Below are 25,160 nucleotides of genomic sequence, written 5' to 3'. Positions count from 1 at the left end.
TTTGGCTTATAGTGTCCTCAGCAGGCTGGTACCCACTGACCCCTGCCCTCTCATTAGTGGGACGTAGAGTGGTGGAGTACCATAGTCCTCAGGTCATGTTACATATGGCTTGCAGTCTGCTGCGCCTTATTAAATGTCAGCTCTGAAACCATTTGAAAAAACAGAGGTCAGTGTTTTTAATAAAGCAAGAGTAAGAATTCCTTCTTTTGCTTTTTCACCCAAACACAGCTTTGAGAGTTGAGCACAAAACGAAACACAAATTCATAAGGATGTTTCTGTTTTAATGCATAATCGAAAACGCTCCAACTCAACTTCCTGCTCCGGCGGTGTTCATGAAAAAACATGCAACTCAAACCTTTCTTGGCAACCGCACCACTTTTCAGTTTAACTCGTGGCCACAATGGACAAAGGTGGAATTTGGAGTTTTCTGTGCCCACCCTGTCCTCCAGCTCCCCACCCCGTGAGATCCACAGACCTTGGGCTCTTTGCTCCAAATGGGATATTGTTCTGGGCTCCAACAAAGCTGTTTTCACCCTCTTCAATATTACAGGAGTTACCCGATACCTAACAATCAGCTAATCCACTACCCATGGCGACGAGGTCACCTGTGCTCAGGTAACTTTATCCAGGTTCCCTCTCCTTCCTGCTAGTCCGTGCCATTTTCTTCTCCTCTTCTGTGCCTGGCTAGTGAGCACAGACAAACAGCCTCTGTTTATTTAGATCACCGGCTAGATCATGTGTAACTCCTGGTCAGGATGGGCTAAGGAGACGGTTCCTCTACGTTACTGCAGGTATGTAGTACATGAAGTAAAATCCTCAGCTCTTCAAGTCAGTTTCATTTTTGTCTTACATTTCCCTGCAGGCTTGGTTAGGTGCCCATAAAAGAATCATTCGTTGGATAGAACTTCGCAATTTTACAGAGAATCCCCCGAAGCCGTGACAGAAGCTCAGCCTCTTTCCTGGACGAAGTGAGTGACAGCCCCTCAAACGCGTCCTTCCACATGTTGGAACAGTAGGGTGGTGGGGTTTGGCCTTCGTTTAAGGCTCTAAAGGCCATTGGATTGGATTGAGCTGTGTGGAGCTGCAGACCCCCCACCCAAAAGGAGCTTTACCTCTGGAAATCTCATTGCTGTTTATTTGAATTACAGGGGCTGAGATGAGAAAAGGAGGCCTAATGAACTCCAGGTTGCCAGGCATGTGCAAATAATCACGGCAGGTTTGCAGAGAGCTGCAGCAGGCTTGCTGGATTACAGCATACCACCCCCAAACCCCCACCCCCTCATCTGTCCTCAAAATTTGGCTACATGGGACTAAATGTTAAGAGGACATGTTTTTTTGTCTGTCTTACACTTGTAATTCTTGCAAAGGTTTTATATCGCCAACATTGCTTTAAAGTTCAAAAATCAGTCATCTAAATACAAAACAGAGAGAGATCAGATGTACATTTTTATAAATATAAACTTTTATTGCAGTATGGAGATTTAGAAAAATACATTCAAATAATTTCAAATAACAAACATATAATTCAAACTAAGATTAAAAAAACAAAACAAAAAAAACATAAAATTACTTTTTTTGCTCAAAATTCTTTTGGTTTGAGACAATAAAGCACTGAGCATTCTAAAAATCCAGTCATATGTCCCGACAGTGAAAAACATTAACAGTCCACTGGCATTTAGATGATGCACTGCTAAAAGTGGAGGATGTTTGTTTAAAAAGCTCCTATCATGAAATGAGGTGGACAGCCCTTCACAAGCAGTGCCAGCAGAGGCGGCGGTGATAAATCTCCAAAGCTGCTTTCGGCTCGCTGAGCTTACATTTAGAGTTGCACAATAAAAAATAAAAAAAAAGCTGTAAAAAAACAGAAATGCACTTGATTCCAAAACTTTTGTGATACCATGCACAGATAAAGGATTTCAATCTTTTTGTTGGTGCAGAGGGACAATAAAACAAAGCCAACTCTGCTGTTTCATTTCCCTTTGTTCTTTGAACTCTCCAAAAGTGCACACATTATATTTGTGAGCAATTGGCTTTGAAGAAAACTGTCATGACTGAGTGATGAGAATTATAGTACAATGACATCATATCTCTTTTACATGCTGCAGGCAGCAGCAAATTTAAAACATACGACAAAAAAGTAAAAACATGAGACCTTGAGATCTCCATTTTTATCTTTGCATCAAGGGTGACGGATGACACTTTTACTCAGAGCCGTAACTGTGAGGTTGTACATTGTTGAGGGGTGTCGCATGTGGACCAACCCATCAGCATGAGAGGCTGTTTGAAACTTTTTAGTGTCATGTAGTGCAAATGCTAAAACCAACCAATACTACTGAGGATTTAGGAAGCAGAAAGGCACATTCATCTTCACTTTTCCACCACTTCCAGCTCCACTACGTTGTTTTAAAAGATAGAAAGCACAAAGTGGTGAACAGAGACCCATTCAGAAGATTTAAAGTGCTTCCTGAAGGACACTTTTTTGTTTTCAAAATCAGCAGCTTTTGAGTGTTTATTGACCCATTCTTCATAGTCCTTCAGTGAAGCTTTTTAACTGACGAGTTTTGTAGCGTCTCTTCCTACCTCCCCTCTCATTCCAGAATGACCTTTTTGCTCTGACCCACATGACGCATTTAGTTTGGAGGAACGTCCCAGTCACGTGACGAAAGGCATTCTAGCACCTGCTCCTGCAGATCAGATCCACTCAACAGGAAGTAGCAGGTGCTGTCTATAAAAATGCACATTTGAACGAGGCTCAAACAGATATGGTGACTCTTTCTGTTAGCTCGTTGCAGTCATAAGGGTTCGTCTCACGAATAGAGCTTCTGAAATGTGCCACAAGCGTTTTGTTTTCCTCCACTCAAAGGGCTCTTTTCTGATTAGAGTGCATTATAAAAAATCAAACAAATGCAAATAATTTAAAGGAAATTCAAGGGTTTTGAAACACACACGCACACTCACACATAAGTAAAAAGAATCATCATATCAGGGGGTTGTGAGGCACCTCTGTGAGGGGTCAGATGCAAGGTTAAAGGTCAGCCATGTCTTCATCCATCTGCACTGTCTGTAGTTTGGCTAGCTCCTTGCCTCCCGCCGCTTCCATCTCGCCGCACATCGCCCGCACCATTTCATTCATGCCTCCAGACCCTGATCCATCTACTTTACTCTCAGGAAGGTTCATATAGTTGCTGTTAATACCAGGACCAATCAGGTGTGAAGATGAGGCTCCTTGTCGCCCCTCGTGGGTCCTGAGGTACTCTGTGGATTGGAGGTGGTGGTTGTTAGGGTCTGGTTGAGCCATCAGTGGTGCGCTGACAGTCAGGGTGGTGTAGACTTCTGGCTCGGGGCTGGACGAGCTGACAGCATCAGTAGTGGAGGCGGTATTGTGACTTGAGGCAATCTCCACTGAGTTGGGGTCTGTGTAGCTGATCTGACCGTCAGGGTTCAGGTGGAGCCCGTGGTGGTACGAGGAGTACATTCCTGCTTCTAAGGGCTCCTTTTTGATTGGCTGCTGGGCACTGCTGCTCATACTGTAGAGGATGGTGCTGTGGTGCAGAGACGTCATGGTCAGCTTGTCCTGGTGCTGGAATGAATCATCGCTGGAGGAGGACACTGCTACGTTATTCAGAGGCATGGAACCTATGGGACCACAGCACAAGATCAATGCAAATGATGATGTTAAACTGAAAAATATCTCATTCCTTTTTTTTATTTTAAGTACATTCCGTCCCTGCATATTTCAATTGTCTCCTATATTTTAAGCTCCAGCGTCTGTGGGGAAAAAAATTCACCAAAACACCAAAAATCTCCAATTTTCATTTAATGGTTTTCATTCTGACTGATTCAATTTTGGGGGATAAATTACCTGCTGGAATGGCTTATTTTTGTGTTGATGTGTTTCAGGGTTCCTCATAGTTCCCCTACTTGCTCTTGTGATCAAGAGTGTAATAGAGATGAGTGATGGTGTCTTCAAGACCTGTTTTTTTATTTATCTCTAGGGCTCCAAAAAGACCACGACTACTATATATATAGATGTGTGTGTGTGTGTGTGCTTTCTTCTTGGCTGTGTTATGTATCAGGCCCTTGGGCTGTGGCCCAAACACAAGCAAGCAATAAAACAAGTTTGTTGACCACTGGGGACATGCAACATAGCGCTGAAACATTTGAGGAGGGCAAAGGACAACACTGACCTGTCATAAGACTTAAAGATGTTAAATCTGTTTTTAAACAACCATACAGTTCAACAGGTAAAGGTTACTATTAAAACAAATATTTTAAAAAAGATGTAGTAAAATAATAGATCTTTATTCTGTCTCATTCAAATTTTAACAGCAAGGGGTTTTACGCTTTTTACCCACCTTGTTCTGTAATTGTTGAAGAAGACGACGCCGAAGAAAGTTGCAAGGGAGGAAGACCTACATCACTGTTGAGCAGTGAGCTGCCATCATTGTCTGTCACTCCACTTGGTACCTGGACTAGATTGTAGCCACCCAGATGTAAAGCAGCTGATGGAGAACTGAAAGTCAGCACAGAGGAGGCTCCATTCTGGACCGCCATGGTGTGAACCCCTTCTGCCTTGATGTCTTCCCCGTTTAAACAGCCGGAGTAGGTGTGGTACTGTAAGGAGGACTCCTCAGCACTGTCCAGTCCTTTTTGCTGTCCACTCTGCATCTGCATGTCCAGTCCAGAGCCGCTTAGAAGCACCCCACCAGACGACCTCAGTGGGTTAAACGTCAAGGGCTGAATGCCCAGGTTGAGTCCATTGAAGAGGATGTTTCCAGGGGAAGAAAGGTAAGACGAACCATTGTGAAATACAGTGGAGGGTGTGTTACTGGTTGCTAGACTTCCATTGTAGAGGCTGCCACCACCGGATCCTGGAGGCACCTTAATGTCCCCGATCTGTTGGATAACAACACCACTGTCCAGAGATCCCGACTGAATGGGAAGGGTCCCATGAGTTATCACTCCATCGGAAGAGTTGGAGAGCGGCCGAGGGGATAGCTCCTCCTGGCCTTTACTTGACTCATCTTCTGTGCTGTGATTGCCATCGGATTCACTGAAGACAGACAAGAAATTACAAACAACACATCAGAACAGTTTCAAACATTCTAATCCTCAAAAAATCTACTGGAAAAGAGACTTGCCCACATTTTTTTCTTGAATAAAACTTTACTATGTAATTCAATTCAGAAAAGCCCCCCCACTTATTTTATTCTCAAAGCCCGACTTCCTTTTGTGTTTGTTGTTGTGTGTTACTGTGCACCTTTGAAGAGCAGGGTCTGTTTTTGAATGTGTGACCTCATGGAGAGCTGCTCTGACAACCACCATCAACAACCCTGTGACCATTTGGTGCAATAAACTCATGAGAGAAAAAAAACCTGTGGCCTGACAAAACAAATGGCATTCAGTTTTGTTTCCCCTCTAACTAAATGCTACAACTTACATCTTCACTTATTTGGTTTCCAAAATAGAATTGATAAAGTGTTCGTTTTTTCCCCTTAAAAAAATTATAGCCTAATTTTCAAAAATGGATTAAATCACTTCTGTGCGGAAACACTCTGGAAACTATAAGAACAAGGAGAACAAGAAAAAATAATCAACGTAGAGCAAACAGACATCTTGATTTTGTAGCATTATAAGACTGTGCTGCGCCCTGTGTCAGTGCGCGCATGTTTGAAAGAGCGGGACAGAGGGGTCACCTCCGCCAGGTGTGCGTCATCTTTGTTCCCACAGAGAGAAACATGAAAGAATCGCTCTCTCATCTCAGTCTGTTTGTATGGGGGATTATGAAATGCAGCGCGGGGAGCTGATGGAAGCTCTGAGACCCTTTTGGTCCTAGAGGGGGGTGGGTGAGAGAAGTGATTATGAAAATGATTTATGTCCTGTGGGATTGCGCACGCACCGCCTGCACTTTACTAAGAAAAAAAAAAAGGAAACGCGCCCTTCTAAAGTCAACTTTTGAACTTTTTCGTTAAAGTTGCCATCTCAACGCGTCCAGGCCGATCACTAGTGTGGCATCTTGTTACTTTGTTACCTATGGTTTCCATGACTCTTAGTCCCGCTTCAGTTGAAACCGGATCTGAATGGCAACAGCTTCATATTTCAAAACAATAAAAGCGTGCTTCAACAAAATTTCGTTTTGTGTTTTAAACTATCAACAATTTTTGTTATTACATCAATCAAAATCAGCTTTTTAGAAAGAACTTGAAACTCCGTGGAAACAATCAAAGAAGTCGTTCCTTTTTTAATTACGTTTAAGAACGAGTTGATCCTAATTTGACTTTTACGCACGGAATTTGGTTGCTTGAATGGTGAATTTGTGTCCGGAAAAGGGGCCTGCAGTGCGCCTCACCTTTTTGATTGTGCCTCCGAAGGGTTTCTGTCTCTCTGCCTCCTGTTTTTAAACCAGTTGCTGACCTGGGTCAGGGAGAGTCCTGTTATCTTGGCGAGGTTTCTTTTCTCAGCTGGAGACGGGTACCTATTTTGATTATAGAGATCCTTCAGCGCGTTTCGTGACCTTTCCTTGAAACAATAAACAGTCTCCTCGCCGTCCCAGATAGTCCTGGGGAGAGGGTACTTTCTCCGGATCCGGTACTTGTCCACGGCGCCCAGGGGTCTTCCCCGCGCCTTCTCCGCCTCGGTATACCGGGCCTTGTACCACAGATCTTGCAAAAAGGTGTGGTTGGACGGACTGAAACTGTGGTTCTCTAGAATACTATAAAGCTCCTGATACCGAGCCTGGTGGAAAGCAACTAGAGCTTGGGCTTTAAGGATGCTTTCGTTGCCGCGGAGCAAGTCGCTCTGTGGCAGAGACCACAGGAACCTGGCCAGCCGGTCCACATTGCCTCCCTGTTGGAGCGCCTCGCAGACGCACGCTACTTGCTCCGGAGAGAACGCAAGAGAGGAAGCGGCGCTCACCAACAGCTCCGTGCGCACCGCGTCAGTGTTTGGAGCCGTGCGCTCCATGGACAACTCTGCTGCGTCCAGAGCCACAAGCTTAATACACTCCCGTGTATCCACCTCCTTCACATTTTCCCTCTTGATGTCATTTGCTGTTGTGACCTCTCCGGCAGAAGAAGAAGACATTTTTTTTGTTCAAGCCTTCCCTTGTAGAGTCACTCCTCCCAGCTCGATCAGGTTACCCCCTCGCCATGCGAACGCGATCGGATATCTGACAGCAGCTGTAAGGAGATATCTCTCTCCCCTTTTCCTTCCAACGTGACTTTTACTCTGCGGGGACTGGAGCTAGAGGGAGACACAGTTGGGGCTATCTGCAGGAGAGCCACGCTATTGGCCAACGAGGGCGCACATAAGGGAGGAGCAAGCAGGATCCATACACAAATGTTTGGCTTTCAGCTGTCATTCATCCAGGCTGCTGTTGTGCTTCACCTGCGCTAAAACCACAGATTTAGTCCTCTTTCTACAACAGATTTCTTTCGTTTTGTTGTCCGTGTTGTTGAACCAATAATTTTACATCAAAGTGGGAAATCAAACAGATTTGTTGTCAAAGTAATTTGGCAGATAGTTCACCCTCATGGCATTTGAAATGAAAGGCCCAGGCAAGCAATATAATTTACATGACATTTCATTTTTAGCAAAGATCTTGCATAAATATGCACTTTAATCTTTGTGAAATTCAATGTGGTTTAAATTTAGACAAAATACAAGGGACTGTCATTCATTTCTAATTCTACAGTCGTATTTTTTTATGTTTTATTTTTTTTGAAAAATTATCTTAAATATATATAAAAGAGTGAGTTTTAAAAAGCAGAAAAATACATTAGAAGTCCACAAACCTCAGAAAATTTGATTCAGTGTGTAAATACCAAAAACTATAGTTTTAAAACTTTTTGTTGATTAAATATAACAACAATTTAAAAAAAAATCTACACATTTTTATGAATTGATACCACTGAACCATTTTTTCATCATATAAACCTAAGAGCTTTTTTGGTAAATTTATTTTCTCACTTTCAACAATTTGTTGAGAAAAACATTCAAAATACTACATGAATTGCTTAAACATAATTATTTGCTTTAATTAAAAACATCGTGATGTCACACAGAAACATTTACGGTAAGTATTTTTTTTAAATTAGGCTTTATTATTCACATTACAGTTTAACGTTGACCTTGGTCAAAACTTGTAGTAGAAACAATGTTGTGACAAAATTAGTTACGTGTAAACAAGTAGTTTAGGTAAAACAAGTAAATAAAAAATAAATAAAATGTGTTTTTTCTATTTTGCAGTGTTTCTACAGGCGATTCATCTTGCCAATATCGTTGTGTAGGAACTAGTGTATGCTGGTGTTTCTCGTCGGACTCCTTTGAGTGTAACGCAGCGGTCCACCGGTTTGAAAACAGCTATAGCTAGTTGTTTGTCATTTCCAGAGGCTCGCTGATTTGTGTAATTGATGTTAAAAAATGGACGACCAGGGTTGTCCGAGATGCAAAACAACAAAATACAGGAATCCTTCGCTGAAGCTGATGGTGAACGTCTGCGGTCACACGCTGTGAGTCTTATTATGCAGGACTACTGACTGAGGTTAACGGGGGATGCAGTTGACTAACTAACTATAACTAACTAACACAAACATACAATATGCCTAAAAGATACGTTTTACTCTGAAAATATGTTGCATCTTTAATAGTTTGTTTATGCTCTACTATAGTGCAAGTAAGGACTGACTCCACAACAATCTGTGTTACTATAAAAATCCCCATTCCATATTTTAAGATGTATAAAGTTACCCAAGCAAGTAATTTGATCAAATATGAGTTCAAAACTCTTGAATCTTCTGATAATATTTGATTATATAATCTAAGTAGCTTTGTTTTAAATGTTTTAATCAGCTGCTCTTCATCTACACTACTGTATAGTTTAATCTAACTATTAAATCTTTCATCTTAAAAAGCTTTTAAATCCTATCTGAAATGATCTTTTCATAATTAAAGACACTATCTTTATAAATGTAGATTTCATTGTCCAATTTTTACTTATTTTTTATTATCTTACTGTCATACATAAACATTGTTAATGGTAATTTTCTTATACTGCTGCAGATGACAACAAAAGTTGTATTTTCTAAAGTTTTTTTATATTTATTTGTAGGATTTTTATTTTACAAGCCGACAGAAATCCAGCAGTAATTGTTTATTTATTAAAAGAGAAGCTTTTGTTTTATTTCTGCATGCGAGCTTTCTTATTTCTTCATTTTTGATGCATGTGCTTAGACAGAATAAAATTTATTTTCCAGTTTTTTTCCCTTAGCTGCTGTGATATGTTTACAGTGAATTTATATAATTTGGAAAATATGTTTTGCCATATGAGTTTAGCGTTAACACAACCTGCAGAAGTATTTTAATCTCAAATTTTTCTGCTTATGCCATATGCTATAAATAGGATATGTGCTTGTCTGAAACCATATTGACTATGTGTTTACGTAATTTTGAAGCCCAGTTAAGAGAAGGATAAACCTTCTTTATGAGCATAATGCAGTGATGGTGTTAGCCTTATGTCTTTTTGACCCTGACTGTTTATTGACTGTCCCATCAGGAAGTGGTCGTGCTTTGTCATCAGGTCACCATACTCATAACGCACTGCTGCTGTCCAGATGCAGAGCTACGGGCTAAAAAAAAACAATAATAATTTTGCAGAGGAGCACTTTGTAGTGATGTTCTAGTCCAGGTCACCTTGGATCTGTTCTGCGAGATGGTGCACCAGTGAATTTTTCCATCACTGATGTCATTCGGTGCTGAATTTAAACACCACAGACTCGTACTGCAGTTTAACCATTATAGACGCTTTTAAAAATTCTAAAAGATATTCAAGTGTAAGAAAATGTGATGGTTTACTCCAACTCAGGAAGACGTAGCCACTTTTCCAACCCAATGTCAAACATTATATTATTAATCCCAATGTTCTGATTTTAGTAGCTTGCTGTTCAATCAGCTAACAGTATTGATTGGAAGGTAAATGTTATCTACAATTTATATAATTTATCAAGCTAAATGATAAATGATGATTATAAATTAGCTTTTTTGGGATTGAATAATTGTTAGGACATAACATGACATAAAGTAAGTGCCTTAAATCCTTTTTCTAAATTGCAAATCATCATTTCTCCTTCATTAACAGCTTAACTACTGTAACTGTAGTCTCATTTCCGTTTTGGTACAGGACTTTTTTTCATTCGTCTGTCTCTAACATTGTCTTATCAAGCCTGTCTGCGCCTTTAAATTGAAATTCCAATTCAGCACATTTTGTATTTCTGTCACCAGGAGTATTTTTTTAGAGGGTAGCGGGGTTATTTATTGCCTTTTAGAATGACTTTAGGCAGATGTCCTTTGGCAGTTGACAGGTCAGATGCAGTGAAGAAATATGTTTTTCATGGTTTTTGTTTTTGTTTTTTAAGTGACTGTAGAATGAAAGACACATCTAATGAATGGGTGGATTATGTAAAGCTGCATTTGCAGTGAGGTGTGAAATGTTTTTTATGGATTTTGTGCAGAATACTTGTTTTTGTGAAGTACTTTTATGCTTTTTTTCCAAAAGAAAAAACCGTCAATGACAGTTTTAAAAGAAGCTAATTTCTTAGTATTGGCACTTTTCAGCTTGGTTATTACAGATTGTATGAGGATCAGGATAAAACGTCATCCAAAAGCCAGCATTGTTTTATCTGAACTTAGTCACTTGTTTGAAAAGAATTGGGGTAGAAACTACAAACAACAAATAACTGTTTATGCTGCTGTTTCTTTTTGCAAGAACGAGAAAAGGGGACATAGCAACGAACAGGGAATGTCATAAGGGGGTGGTAAGGTTGACTGTAGGGAGGTGAGTCTCTGCTGAGCCAGGACCCTGTTTGCCTTCCTATTACCACCCGCGTCTGTGACCTGCTGACAGCTGCAGATAAAGAGATAGGAGCCTTGAGCTTTGAGCAGGACAGGTGAAAGAGGGAGAAGCTCTCAGTAAGCAGCAGCAGCAGTTTTGGGACGCTGAGATGACCCACTTTTAGTTGTCTTTTTCACTTGAACGCTCTTTCTTACTTTAGGTGAATAGAATTATCAATAACGTTTGACACCCCACCTCCCCATTTGGTAATGCTTACAGAAGGCACTCTAAAAGTAGGTAGAAATCAAAATCTAGAGAAGATATTTGACACTTATTTTCTTTGGAGTTGCTCAGGATTTCCCTTTGGGGGGAGTTCTGTTGTGTGGTCCATTTATGGGGCAGGGGGGCAAGCCGTGCTCCGCTCCTCGGCCCGTGTTGATGAATCGCTTCTTTGTGGGCCTGTGGTAACAAGCAGAATCCCTTCGTCTACCTCCATATGGCAAGTCCCATAGATCTCCTGTTGCCCGAGGCTCCAGTGAACATCTGCCTCCTCCAAAGTGTACTTGAGTGGGGGCTCCAACTGGCACCAACTGGACAGAACACATGTCCCTCTCAGTAGTTTAGCTTTCATTTTTAATGTTTCATCAAAGCCGAGCTAAATCGGACGTGATAGCTGTGGGGCTTCGTTTTTGTTGTACAGCTGCGAAAGGTTTGGCGTCACACTCAGCAGGTTGGGCTTGTTTGACCCTTATGAGAAACGCGAGGTGTAAACAGACAAATTCCCAGTCTCTGCACTTTCTTCCTTAGCTGATTTAGCTTTGAGTTGTGCTGATGAAGTGAAAAGTTTTGCATGATGATCATAGTCCTCTGAAAGACACATTCCCCTGGGAACATCTGAGTTAGAAAGCCATGCGGCCAGCGACACATTTTCCCTTGTAGTCCTTAAACTCGCTTTGTTGCAGCATCAATCTTCAGAGGCAGATCAGGAAACCACAAGGTCCAGCAAGGTGGATTTCTTTGGCAAAAAAGCTCATGCAGAGCATACAGTGCATACGTTTATCCAAGCTCTGACCTGTTCAGGGGAGAATTAAGGGACAGTCCCAATTATCTTTGCTGTCTGCTCTTCCTTTAAGTATGTTTAATGGGTAAACGCCTGCCTGCATGAAGGTAGGATTGATGAATAGCCTCAGGCGTGTTGCCTCAGGTAGGCTAACTGACTGATTGTCAGAGAGTTTGCCATCGTAGTAAAGTGAAGGAAACTTTGAGCTGAAAAATCCTCGTCTCTGTTTCAACAGTTTTGGTGTGTTTATTGTTTGGAATTGATCCAAATCACAAGTACCAAATAAAGTGGCTGTTTTTATCTTGGAAATGTAGACAAAATCTAAAATATTAGACAATGTTTGCACAGAGTAAAAAAAAACACATTGTGAAGGCCATTAGAGAGCTTGTTATAAGACTGGGAACTAAGTTTTATCTTTACAGGTAGTTTGACTGTTTAACTATTTTTCTGCTTGAGTTTCTAGATTCTAAATTCAGCTTTTAAATCTGTTATAAATTGAAAAAAGTGAGGGAAGTTTAGAATGCTGAGAAGCTTTCAGCTCACAGAGTGCTGCGGTTGTAATGTCCACATATTTAGGATATAACCACTAAGGCTTATGGGAAATGTACACATGGGGTTATTTTGTGGCACAGCATCTATGACGTTATCTATTTGGAAACAATACATTTAACCAGTGAATGTTTTATTCAAAAAGTAACAAAAAAGTGAACTTTTATATTAATTGTGAAACTTTTCTTTTCTTATATCTTTTAAATAAACTGTCAGTATAACTTCAGTCAAGAGAACATTTCACAATGATCTAATTTTAATGTTTTAACTAAATGTTTTCCTTTTATTAGCTTGACATCAGTGTTAAATGGAAATAATATTCCAAATATTCAATTTAAATCAGTCTTTATTTACAAACTAATAGTGAATAAATGTTCAGTTTTAGTAACAGAAGTCCCACCTTTGTTTATTTTGAAACAGTTATCTGGGATGTCTCGTATCCTTGCATGTTAGATTTGAGTTTTTTAGAATGTGAAAACGATCCTGATATTGAATGGTATCATAAACTGAATCATAATTCTGTAAGTGGATTTGGAAAATAAGCAGTGATACCAAACTGGAGGGGGAAAAAAGAGCATGAATGCAACATTCTTGAAGTTAAAATGCGTATAGTTGGACTTTATTCTTTTTATCTGAGTTAATACGTTAAAGAAAACTTTATTGTTGCCATTCTTGCTTATAGAAACAGAACTGTATAACACCAACATGTTTTTCTGACCTCATATGTAAATAGATTGTTTTGTTCTCAATTATATTGATTAAAATGGATGATTGTTTAAGTTGGAAAAGCATTAAACATTTTGTAAAGCATTTATAAATAAGATATAGTGTAATTTTTAATGTGGATGTTGCTGAAAATGCGAAAATGTACCAGGAAAAAAAAAAGAATCCTGATTTAACACAAGTATAGTCTATATATTTGATGCAATTTGGTAGAAAGGCTAAAGTTTGTGAAAAAAACATCTTTCCAGTGCAGACAAGCGCGCTACCCATTGGCTGGGAGACTTTTTTCCTTTTGTTTTAGAGTCTGAGTCATCCTAAGTGACATTCCAGTCATAATCCCAGTCATCTTTAAGCACTCCGAGGAAACATCCTAATGCCCCATAATCACCCATTCAGCCTAATGATGCTTATCAAAACATAAAAACACCCAGCATTTCCTTACACGGGCACACGCACGCGTAACGCCGTCGTCTGTGGTGGGTCATCTCTGGAACGTCTTGCTTTGCTGGATATGAACACGTTTTTATTATTTTTTTCTTGTCTGGCACAGATGTGAGAACTGTGTGGAGATGCTGTTTGTGCGCGGCGCCGGCAACTGTGTACAATGCAACACGCCGCTGAGGAAGAACAACTTTCGGGTGCAGCTCTTCGAGGATCCGACAGTTGACAAGGAGGTGGAAATTCGAAAGAAGGTCATGAAAATGTGAGTGGGGGGGATTGAGATTGTGAGGTGAAGGGGTGTGGTTCTGTGTGTTTATGTGCTATACCATCCCTCCTCCCATTTCTTAAACTGCCTTTGTCTTTGTCATTACACTGTTTGTTTTGTAGACAATGAGTCTCCCTGGGGGGTTTCAAATGGGTTGGCTCTTTCTCTGCCAAATTTTACTTCGCAGCCCCTCCCTGGCCCTGCTCTTCCCCTCTTATTCGCTCTTTTTTTTTATATAATACCCCTTAATTTATGTTCTAATGTGTGTCATTCAGGTGGTATGCAGAAATGGTATTAAAATTGGCTGATTTAATGGAGGCTATAAATGTCGGCTCTCGTTAGGTTTTACTGTTTACATCGCTGTTCCTACTCTTCCTCTGCAGCTACAACAAGAGGGAGTGTGACTTCCAAAGCCTCAGAGAATACAACGATTATCTGGAGCAAGTGGAGGACATAGGTAAGGGGTTCCAGCTTGAAAGGCTCTTCCTAAAACAAGTGTTATTATTTCTCCTTCACTCTGGGGTGTTTTTAAAGGGATTAGTGCCAGCCAGGGGCACGGATTAGGGAGCACCTCTGCCAGTGTTGACACGTCTTGACTGGCAGTTCTCTGAGGACTTTGTAGATTGTCATTATAGGGAGGGCAGAGCGCAGGTTGGCCTGTCACTCCTAATGCTAATTTGTTCATCCCATTGAACACCTGTGCTTCTGCTCGCACCACTCAAAAGCTTTTTTCTTTTTAACCATCGACTATTATTTTTAAGAAGACATTTGTGAAAGCTTTAACCCATTAAGACATCACAGCCTCCCAAAGCCCAGGAGGACACATTTTCAAATCCGTTTATTTGTCCAGACACCACCACAGTCACCAAGTACAGATGAAAGAATAACCCTCCAAATGAAGTCAAACTTCTGTTGAATCCTTTAAGACTTTTTTTTAAAGTAACCTGGTGCGAGGCATGTTAATGTGATATGATGGTACAATTTCGATTTTATGATTTAATATCTGGCTCCAACATGGCAGCATCCGTATCGCACAAAAAATGGTGACTGAATTGACCTCCTTTGGTTGTAGCTGGTAGTCATTTCCTATGAGTGACGTCACACTCACTCAGTCGAGCTCTCATATACAATCAATGAGTTCTACTTAAATATAGAAAATCTCAACTTTTTCTATATTTTTGCATAGTAAAATGTTACTAGTAGCTGTTGTGAAATCCTATTAGTCTTACTTTAAAGCATTTTCTTTATTTTAAAATTAAACATTAATGTGTCCGATAGGTTGAGGCGCCTCTCAGTTGCTTTTGTTTCTATCTATATTTTTAGTGTACAACCTGACAAACAACGTTGAAGTGGAAAGCACCAAACTGAGGATGGAGCAATACCAGAGGGAAAACAAAGATGTCATCCAGCGGAATAAAGCAAAGCTTGTATGTATCTCTGAGTGGTGTATTTCTACATTTTATATTTGGAAGATGCTTTTATACAAAGCGACTTCTTATGATTTAAAACATTGGGGCGTTAACTGTCTTGCCCAAGGATATAGTGATGACCAAGCAATTTGAATCTATGTCTAACCAATTGGCAGACAGCTGCATAACCCACTTCCAGGAAAACCCAGCTTTTTCTGAATTTGTCAAAATATTGACAACACAACTTTAAAATTCACATTGAAAACACAGAGTGGACCATTTTAGGCTTTTGTTAACTCCTTAGGTGAATCATCTCCCTGCTGGTTGCTCCTCTCTAATATTTTTAATATTTGGGTGCAGAGATGAAGGTGGTTAAAGACTTCTGCAGTGTTTGTTACATGTTGCTTTTGAGGATGCACCCATCTGAAAGTTTTAGGGGTAGAAGTGCAGGAGGGTGCACTAATACCTCTTTAGTTCTTAGTGCACAGTGCACTTATTGTTTGCAAAATGTGTTCTCAGACACGAGAGCAGGAAGAGCTGGAGGAGCTGCTGCTGCTGGAACAGCAAAGCAGTGAACAGCGGAGACTGGATGTGCTGCAGGAGGAGCAGAGACAGCTGCAGGCCAAGAGAAAAAACAAACAGGCTCTTCTGGATGAACTGGTGAGAAACAGACACATTGCAAATTCATATTTATCGCGAAAGAATGGCAGGAGAACATGCCACCTCTTGACATGCAGTACGTTTCATCCCTAACCTACTCTTTGCCCGGGGGTTCCTGGCTATGGGATCATTAAAAGCTTATTTTCAGCGGTTGTGCTTTAGCCTACATTGTTCCACCTCTGTGATTTAAAAGCCCATCGGCTCCACTTTGTTGACCCATGGGCTTTGAAGGGTATTGTTCCTGCAGGGCGCCCTGCTGAAAGACCATCACAGATAGCAAACTAAGTTTGTTGTTTGTTTGTTTAAGGCACAGCGCCTGTTGACTGTAGGGAGATGAGATCCTCTTTACGCCCCCCCCCCCCCCCCCCCTCCTCCCACACCAAGGGGTCGGCGGTGGGGAAGTCTCTAACTCTGACAGCGGCATATGTCTCTGCAGTCAGAAGGCTTAGCGCTTGGACAAAACATTCATCTGCTCGTACATTAGATTCTACTCTGATATTTCCGGGAGGAGTTTTTAACTGATCAATAAAACGCATCACTGGGAACTTTCAAAGCAAACGATCCTTTTCTAATAAAAGATTAGAATGACATCCATCATTGAGCCTGAATTATTCATCTGCAGTGATACTGTTTGGATTTATGGAAGTTGAGACTGCAATATGTTGAATATATAGACATTTGGGGTTTTTTAGGGCACTTTTACCTTACACTTTGAAGGGCTGACATTTTTTAGATGTATGTTCCTTAGAGTTTTGCATGATATGAAGCACTCACGATGGTAAAATGATCATTTAAACTGTGATACAATTCTATATTTTTTATTTTTAAAGCATTTTACAACAACAGGATCAAAGTGCTGCACAAATAAAAGTAAAGACACACTGCAAATCAAAAAAAGAAAAAATCCACTAAAATGAATATACATTTATTAGGTAATATTAATGCAATAAATGCCAACATTATGATCAAAAACATACAAAAATATAATTCCAATATTAAAATGTAAATATTTTAAGTTACAAAGTTGTATCAAAGACCAAGTCAAAGTCAAAAGGTTGGATTCTGTTTTAGAAGATCTACGGGAAAAGCCAGCTACCCTCTGAGCTTACGTTTAAACCACTGACCGGATGACCTGAATCTGTGATTAAAAAGAAAAAGCGACCTTATATATGATGTAATATTTCATAATAAAACCTTCAAACTTCTGCACATACACTGCAAAAACAATATTTATTCATAAAGCATATTTGGTACACAATACAAAGTGCTGTACAGACACGCCAACGCTTTTGCAACATACAAAAATATTACTATGAAAAGAAAATGTACTCAATAAAAGTACATTAAATGAAACGGTAAGTGTGGAGTTTTCTTATTCTGCTAATTATCAACACGTAGAGATAAAGTTTTGTAGGTGGGTTAACAGCTTTTGTTGTCTAAGCTGCAGTTTAATAATGAAAACTGCTAATAAAAAGCTAAATTCCCTTTGTTTCTCCAGGAAAAGTCTAAGCTTCCTGCCACTCTTTTACTCGCTCAGCACAAAGTCCGTGCTGCTCAGCTGGAGACTGAAATAGAGCAGCAGAAGCAAAATGTAAAGCCTACAAGTTTGTTCTCTACTGGAATTCAAATGGTGAGTAAAACTTGAAATGAAATTGTTTATGTAAGATGGGATATGGTTTGTTCATGCAATGTCAGTAAATGTCTTTCTTCTTAATGCCAAAGGTTTACAGTATCACAGGCCTTTACAGTTTAAAGCAGCAGAAGGAAGGCACTTGAACAGCCATCTGTCTTCCTCCAAGCTTTAAGTTATTACAAAACCACAAAAACCTGAACATGGGAATGGAAAATTCCTTTAGACCTAAAGATTTATAATGAACATAGACAAAGAGCATTTTCATTATTACTTAAATAGATATGATACCAAATATCCAAAATACAATGGTAAATTCACAAAATACTGTAAACTGAAATCCTGATTGATTGAACGGTTCACCATAGTGCCAGAAAAATAGTTGGTTAGGTTTTTCCAAACCCACATTTATCCTTAATAATGATTTCAAACTCTGTCCCCCTTTAGCTATTCAATATTTAAAATCTGAATAACCGGATCTGGCAGTCATTGTGTTTTAATGTAGTCTAGGGTTGCACGATATGAAGAAAAGTCGCGATATGCGATATTAGTAATTAGTATTGCGATAACGATATAATTTGCGGTATATAAACAATTAGCAAAACAACCAAAAATATTATTCCCATTCCATTACAACAGCTTAAAAATTATACTACAAATGACCCTTGTTGACATAGGAGGCGAACATGCAACATAATAGGGCGCCATCCAATTAGTTAACAACGTGAAGGGGTCCATCTGATTGGTCAAATGCAGAAAGGGATTCTTTCAATCCATTAAACACTTCAAGCTGCCATGAGATTGTTTGGCCAGATCTAAGGTAACCATTTATTGCAAATTTGCTGTCTTTTGCGATATGCATATTGCACAGCTTGATATTGCTATAACGATAAATTTGCGGTATATTGTGCAGGCCTAATGTAGTCATTTATTAGCCTGGAAGATGCTGTGGACTTCATGAAAGGTTATGTTAAGCATATAGTTTTATATATTTTTGTTTGTAAGATTTGGGATCCTTATCTCCACTTTTGTCGTATTGCCAATTCACAATATAAATAAGTGTGGGATTGCTAAAACCCTATTTTAGGGCTAAAACTAGGGATGGGCGATGTCCCTTAAATTGGCAGTTGACGATGTTTGCTTTTGTTTGATGGACGATGATATCGATGATTTATTACTTTATATATTTTATTTCCCAACTAATGACTCATCTGTGATGATCCAGTATAAACTGAGGGAAGTGACTTTAAGAAAAAAAAAAAAACTAACAAACAAAATAGAAAATAGTTAGTTTGCTCCTGCACACTTAGTCAGGTGAAACTGAACGGCTGGATATCCCCAATATTGCTTGCCATTTTGTTGCACTGCAAGTGTTAGGCTGTGGGTGTGAGGGGCTGTAAGCTAGCGGGAGAGAGTGTAAACAAAGGGATGATGGGAAAAAGGCCAGGCTTTTTTTTTTGGCACGGCAGTTTCGGTTTGAGTCACTTCTGTACCGTTTTGGTACCTTTTTTTCTTTTTTTCCCCGCATATGCATTGTTACGACCCAGCAGCTTTGGCACTCGTAGCGGGGAAACGAGAGTCGAGCTGCTAATCAACTAGCTGCGTTGACTGTCCTTGCCCCATACTCCACACGTCCTCAAACAGTCTCAGAGAGAGTAGAAAGAGAAATAGATTGCTCCATCTCCTTTCCGACATTAAAATCCATTTATTATGAACACACACGAACAGCGTAACAACATGAACCTCACTTCTCTTCATAGTTCTCTCTGTGATGTCTCTCTGATGGTGAAGGATTCAACACACAAGATTTCACACTTCCCATGAGTCTTAGTGGCTATAGGTGGGGCTAACCCCCAGGTCGCCACTGTATTAAATTTGCGACGAGGTGGAAGTAATGTTAGCCGTGAGTTTCCTCTGAGACGCAATTAGGTGACGGACAGTAAGCATGTCAACACATGGCTAATGCAGACGCGAGGCCAGAGATGAGGACCCCCCCCCCATCTCCTTACGCTCTCCTGTGTGGGAACACTTTGTTGTCATCATTCATGAAGGGAAAAGACAATTGGATAAGTCGAATGCTGTGTTTAAACATTGTTACACAAAGATAGCATATGCCTAAGGTAACACATCTAATCTGTTAACAAACTTAAAACAGCATCACCCGACTATAACAATCGGGTCTACAAGAAAAAAAAAAGTGCATGTTAAAATGTTTTTTTTTTCAGGCCAGTGTTAAGTATCCAAAGTTTTTGGTTCCTGGCAGCTCATAGTTTCTTATTTTATTAAGCAGATCACCTACATAGGTCAATTTTATTTATTGTTATGTAAAACCAATAAATGCATTTTGTAAGTAATTTTTTTCTGCCTTAGTTTTTTATACCGAAAAAACTTTATTAATCTCTCAAGGGAGAAATTCAGGTGTCCAGCAGCAAAATACACACAATAAATAACAATAAAATAATAGTTCATGAAATAGCAGTTAATATCAGGCAGATTTGTCCTATCAGATTGCTTCAGTGACCACTGTATCATATATTGCATTTGGAAAATTAAAACTCCTCGTCTTCCCCCAAAATTGGTCAAAGTTCGACAAACAAAAATATTAAATATTGATAACTTTATTGAAGATTTGCTTAATATTAATTGGGCTAAACTTAACTTAATTCCTTTCATGAATGAAGCTTGGGACTATTTTTCCACTGAGTTACTGAATGTTATTGATAAACATGCACCACCAACTGTGATCCGAGTAAAAGGCAAACAGATGCCGTGGGTAAATGGAGAACTGATTAGTCTGTTCAGACAGAGGGACAAAGCTTGGGAGAAATTCCATCGTACTCAAGACCCTGCTGATCGGGATGCTTACAAACGTTTAAGAAATATCTGCACTACAAGAACTAGAAATGCTAGATCGAACTATTACAAAGATAGTCTATCTAACAGTGCTAATAATCCAAAACAATTCTGGAGGCAAATTAACAACCTATTAGGAAAAACTGATTCTGCTTCAACTAATATGCTTATTAACAATGTGTGTACAAATGATCCGGCTGTTATCTCTGAGGCATTCTGTCAGCATTTCTCAATATCACCTCCTATTGAATCTCCTTCTCATTCCATTTCTCACTGTGTTAACTTGTCCTGTGACAGTACCTTTTCCTTCAGAATGGTCAATCCGACTGATGTAGAACAGGTCATAAATGAGCTCTCATCTACCAGTAGTGCTGGTCCAGATGGCATCGAAGCAAAATTTATTAAACTTGCTTCTCATGTGCTTTGTTTTCCCTTGGCTGCTCTTTTAAATCTCTCTTTTACCACGGCTGAAGTCCCCTTGGCTTGGAAACGTGCAAAAGTTATACCTCTTCATAAAGGAGGGAAATCTAATGACATGAGCAATTATAGACCAATCTCAATCATCAACAGTATTGTCAAAGTATATGAAAAAATTATCTTTAATCAACTTTCAGAATACCTAACACTTAATAATATTCTATCTCCTTTCCAATCCGGTTTTCGAAAGCATTTCTCCACAACTTTAGCTTTGTTAAAATTCACCAATGATATTTTCTCTGGTTTTGATAATAACATGTTAACTGGTGCCTTATTTATTGATCTTACCAAAGCTTTTGACATGGTAGATCACTATCTGTTACTGGACAAACTTCATTCAATTGGCCTTGATAGATCCTCGCTCCTTTGGTTCAACTCATACCTTCATCATCGTCAGCAGTGTGTGCTTTTTAATGGCAGCTATTCCAACTTTCTAAGCGTAGACAAAGGCGTTCCACAAGGTTCTGCACTCGGTCCCCTCTTATTTTCTATTTTCATTAATGACCTTCCAACTAAATGCATTTACAGCAATATTCAACTTTATGCCGATGATACTGTCATTTACTCCTCTAAATCCAACATTGTTGACATTCAGAATTCAATTCAACATGATTTTAATTCTGTTCAATTGTGGTTACAATCCAATAAACTTCTACTCAACAAATCTAAATCCTATTTTATGTTGTTTCAAAAAAGACTATGTCCTGTAGCTGCAAGTGAAATACATTTAACTTACCTGGACATGTCACTTATTTCAGTAGCAGAAAAATTCAAATATCTTGGTTTGTGGCTTGACTCCTCTCTCTCTTTTAGTGCTCATATACAGTCCATTGTCCACAAAATTTCGTATCGTTTAAAATTACTTTATCTATCAATCAATTGTTTTATTCTCTCAGTCAGGAAGAAAATCATCTCACAACTGATTATCCCGACTTTAGATTATGGTGACATCATTTATCAAAACACTACTCTCACTAACCTCCGACCACTGAACGTTATTTATAACAGCTTGTGTCGGTTTATTCTTCGTTGTCCATTTAGAACTCACCACTGCCTTATGTTTCAGCAACTGTCCTGGCTTCCCCTATCCTCTCGACGTCAATTTCACTGGCTATTGTTCATTTTCAAATGTATTAACCTTAGCTATCCAGACTATCTCAAACAATATTTAACTCCTTTTCAGTCTTCTTATAATTTACGTCATGCAGATCAAATTTTTTTTGCTGTCCCAAGAGTTAAAAAACAAATTGGAAAATATTCATTTAATTATAAGGCTCCCTCCGACTGGAACAATCTTCCTCTATCCATTCGCTCTTTAACCTCATTCTTTGCATTTAAAAATGCCTGTTTAGTTCATCTTCAACACTCATGTAACTGTTTTTGATTTAATTTGATTTCTTTTCTGCCTTTTATTTATTATTTTATTTCCTTACCTTAAATTAATTATTAATTACTAGTAGGTGCATTAAATGCCTATGTTTGTGTGTGTGTGTGTGGGTGTGTGCCTGTTTGTTGTCTTGTAAATTTTAAGTTCTTTTTGTCTTGTTTTGATATATGTAAAACTCAGCTGTATCTGTCGGTTATTTATTTATTTGCTTGTTTTGTTGTATTTTGAGGACCCCCTTGAAAACGAGATGACACATCTCAAGGGGCTTATCCTCTAAACAAATAAATTGAAATTGAAATTAAATAGCAGTACTAAACTGAAATGTACCAAACCAAGCCCTATGAAATTAGGAATCAAACCGAATTGAGATTTTAGCGTATCATTACACCCCTCATCGGAGTGGCTCTGCAAGGTGGCCGTTGGTGTGAACAAGAAGATTAGATGGAGGAAATTGATTTGCTGTGTTGACACCTAAAGGAACCCTAAAGACCATGATGCCCTTCCTAAACTTTAATAATTAAATAACAGTTGAAAAACATCAGACCAGACCAACATTTTATTTGTAAACGTATAGACAAATGAGTTTATTGATTAAAAATTAAGAACCTTCCTTGAGAAATATATTTGCTAAATCTGTACATACTTGTCGCATAGTCGTATACATTTAGTTAGAGTTTGGATGAAATGACCTTCTGATTCACCAATAAAGTAGACTGTAACAGTGAGTCCATGTTGGTAAAGGTGATGTAATTATAAATGAATGAACACTGACTCCAAAAGGGAGAGGACCAGTTACAGATTTGGTGTGAGTTTCAGTTCAGCACTGATATAAGTGGAGAACCTTGTTGACAGCCATGTTGATAAAACCTCAAACCTTCAAACAGGATCTTCTTCAGTGTCTGGGGGCTTCTTTAGTTTGAAAACCTCCCTTGACCCCCACAGTCATGTCATCACATTCCTCTGTGCAGGCAGTGGATCCCACAGAAACAGAACATGGGGGCTCAGGCCTCTAAATGTGCAGCCCTTTACCCATCATGTCTGCAAGGACCTTCTACTTGGCTCTCGTTCAGATTTCCAGTCGTTTATTTTCATTTTACTAGGATGAGATAGGCTGTGTCATCATCCCCACCCCTTCCCCTGCAACCCCCATGAGGTACGCTTGTCTTCCCACAGTTCAGTGGTGCGTGGGAGATATCTGCCTCATGCTCACCTAAAGGCTGAAATAAACAATTTACATACTCAAATTCTCTTTTGCAAAGAGACCAAAGCCTTATCCCACTACTAAAAGAAAGCAAAGAATCGATCCAGGAAAAGAAAATATGTCTTTGTATTTTGGTTCCTCCTATGCTCCTTGCAGAGTCTGTTGGTGGAGCAGAGCTTTCCCCACACATTTGCTCTGCTGGGCGAAGTGACTCCAGTCACGGGAATGTGTGGGTTTGGATTTCCTTCACTTCAGAGCAGGATTTCTGTTTGACTTGGTGGGGTTTCAGCACAGATTGGTGGATTCCTGCAGATTTCTGAACTCATTTATTGGCCAAGTTGGGGTTTCTTTTAGCAAAGGGGTTCATGCTTCTCATCAAAACAAAAAAAGCGTATTATTTGAAAATGTCTTTTTGATAATGTTTATTTTTAACAATAATAAATGATGTCATATTTACATTAATAAGTATTATATCTTGGGTAATCATCAAGCAACATACCTTAAACTTAATTAAACAAACTTAATAATCATCATAAAAAGATTGCCTTGGATGAAATATGCTACTCCGAAAAAGCATAAATATCTTGTATTTCCAATTTAGGAAATATTGAAACACCTTTTATGTTGTGCAAACATTCGTGTCACCTATATTTATCACATCATTTTAAATACCAGTAGTCAGCAGGGATTCAGCACCAAACCATATTGGCTGAAATAGCCATATCCACAAACATTTTAAACATTTACCATATTGGGGGGGCTGCAGTGGTCAGTGTTGGGGAAATTACTTTTAAAGAGTAATTGATTACTTTACTTCAGTTACTGGATTAAATTGTAATGAAATTGCTTTACTCATTCCTCAATTTTGAAAAGTAATTCACTACTAATTACCTTACTTTTGTAAAACAGGTTTTTTTTTGTTGCACTCTCTTCAAAGAGATCGCAGATAGAAGAAAAACAACACAGTTCGCTAGAAAAACTTCCCATCAACCCTTCTGACCAATCGCATGCCTCTTGGCACTTCTAGGGATTCTGGGTAGTTTAGTAATACCACATTATTTGACTGATTTGTGTTGCTTAATAGGCCATATAACTGTTGGTCTTATGTTCCAAAATTACAGCCGCGCATACCATCTAAAAAGGAATTCTTCAACTTTCCAACGTTTTCCTTTTTCACGTGTCAGTCTCGCATTGCATTATCTAATGATTTATATGGAAGAAAATGGGTGAGTCTAGCTCTCACTGTTCCCCTCATATATTCAGAATTATGAAAGGAGTCTCCATACCACACTCTTAAAATCAGCAGAATGATTGCATAAGTTTTGAATGAACTGTTCAGGAAGTACGGAGGGAAAGTTGTCTCAGTCCAGGTGTAATGCAAAGTGGGATGGGCCTGGTCTTGCCTCAGGAATGGTCTGGAATCACTCACTAATCCCTTACTTTGTAGAAACTCTATTGAACCACACATGCCCATGTGCGGGTGCACACACATAAATACACCCCGCTCCCCCCTCCAGCAGTCTAAGTACACATCCTTTGAAGTGTAATGTCTTTTTAAAATAGATGTCTGCTGATATCAAAAGGTAGACTGTAAGGGAGGGAGGCACCAATCTAGTGTTTAAACAGGTTGCTTGTTGTCTGACATAAAACCTCAGTCACAGCCCATCATGTATATAG

The 25,160-nt window shown here is 39.3% G+C and overlaps 2 protein-coding genes across 2 annotated transcripts in view; one reads left to right on the top strand and one right to left on the bottom strand.

Annotated features, from left to right (window-relative positions):
- Positions 1-1,489: 1,489 nt before the first annotated feature.
- Positions 1,490-7,255, bottom strand: six4 (SIX homeobox 4). Its single transcript, XM_004082549.4, has 3 exons — positions 6,350-7,255; positions 4,356-5,053; positions 1,490-3,636 (listed from the first exon to the last, which is right to left on the bottom strand). The coding sequence occupies exons 1-3, from the start codon at positions 7,081-7,083 to the stop codon at positions 3,026-3,028; spliced, it is 2,043 nt and encodes a 680-aa protein (XP_004082597.1). The 5' UTR covers positions 7,084-7,255; the 3' UTR covers positions 1,490-3,025.
- A 1,058-nt stretch (positions 7,256-8,313) lies between these two features.
- Positions 8,314-25,160, top strand: part of mnat1 (MNAT1, CDK activating kinase assembly factor) — a 39,263-nt gene continuing 22,416 nt past the window's right edge. Inside the window, exons 1-6 of the mRNA XM_004082279.4 lie at positions 8,314-8,510; positions 13,711-13,863; positions 14,250-14,323; positions 15,190-15,293; positions 15,795-15,935; positions 17,434-17,565. Coding sequence (XP_004082327.1) covers positions 8,422-8,510; positions 13,711-13,863; positions 14,250-14,323; positions 15,190-15,293; positions 15,795-15,935; positions 17,434-17,565 — 693 coding nt within the window. The 5' untranslated portion in view covers positions 8,314-8,421. The remainder of the gene's footprint in view (positions 8,511-13,710; positions 13,864-14,249; positions 14,324-15,189; positions 15,294-15,794; positions 15,936-17,433; positions 17,566-25,160) is intronic.

The sequence above is a fragment of the Oryzias latipes genome, chromosome 22 (assembly GCF_002234675.1).
Source record: "Oryzias latipes chromosome 22, ASM223467v1".
Classification (NCBI taxonomy): Eukaryota; Metazoa; Chordata; class Actinopteri; order Beloniformes; family Adrianichthyidae; genus Oryzias; species Oryzias latipes.
This window is presented reverse-complemented; position numbering and strand designations above follow the sequence as displayed.

What these genes read in the sequence shown, in the direction of transcription:
- six4 (XM_004082549.4), bottom strand. Translation starts at nt 7,083, where the DNA reads ATGTCTTCTTCTTCTGCCGGAGAGGTCACAACAGCAAATGACATCAAG. An exon ending in TCGGAGGCACAATCAAAAAG is followed by an intron (nt 5,054 to 6,349) that starts GTGAGGCGCACT and finishes GTCTGTCTTCAG; the next exon opens with TGAATCCGATGGCAATCACA. An exon ending in TTCAACAATTACAGAACAAG is followed by an intron (nt 3,637 to 4,355) that starts GTGGGTAAAAAG and finishes GTGGTCCCATAG; the next exon opens with GTTCCATGCCTCTGAATAAC.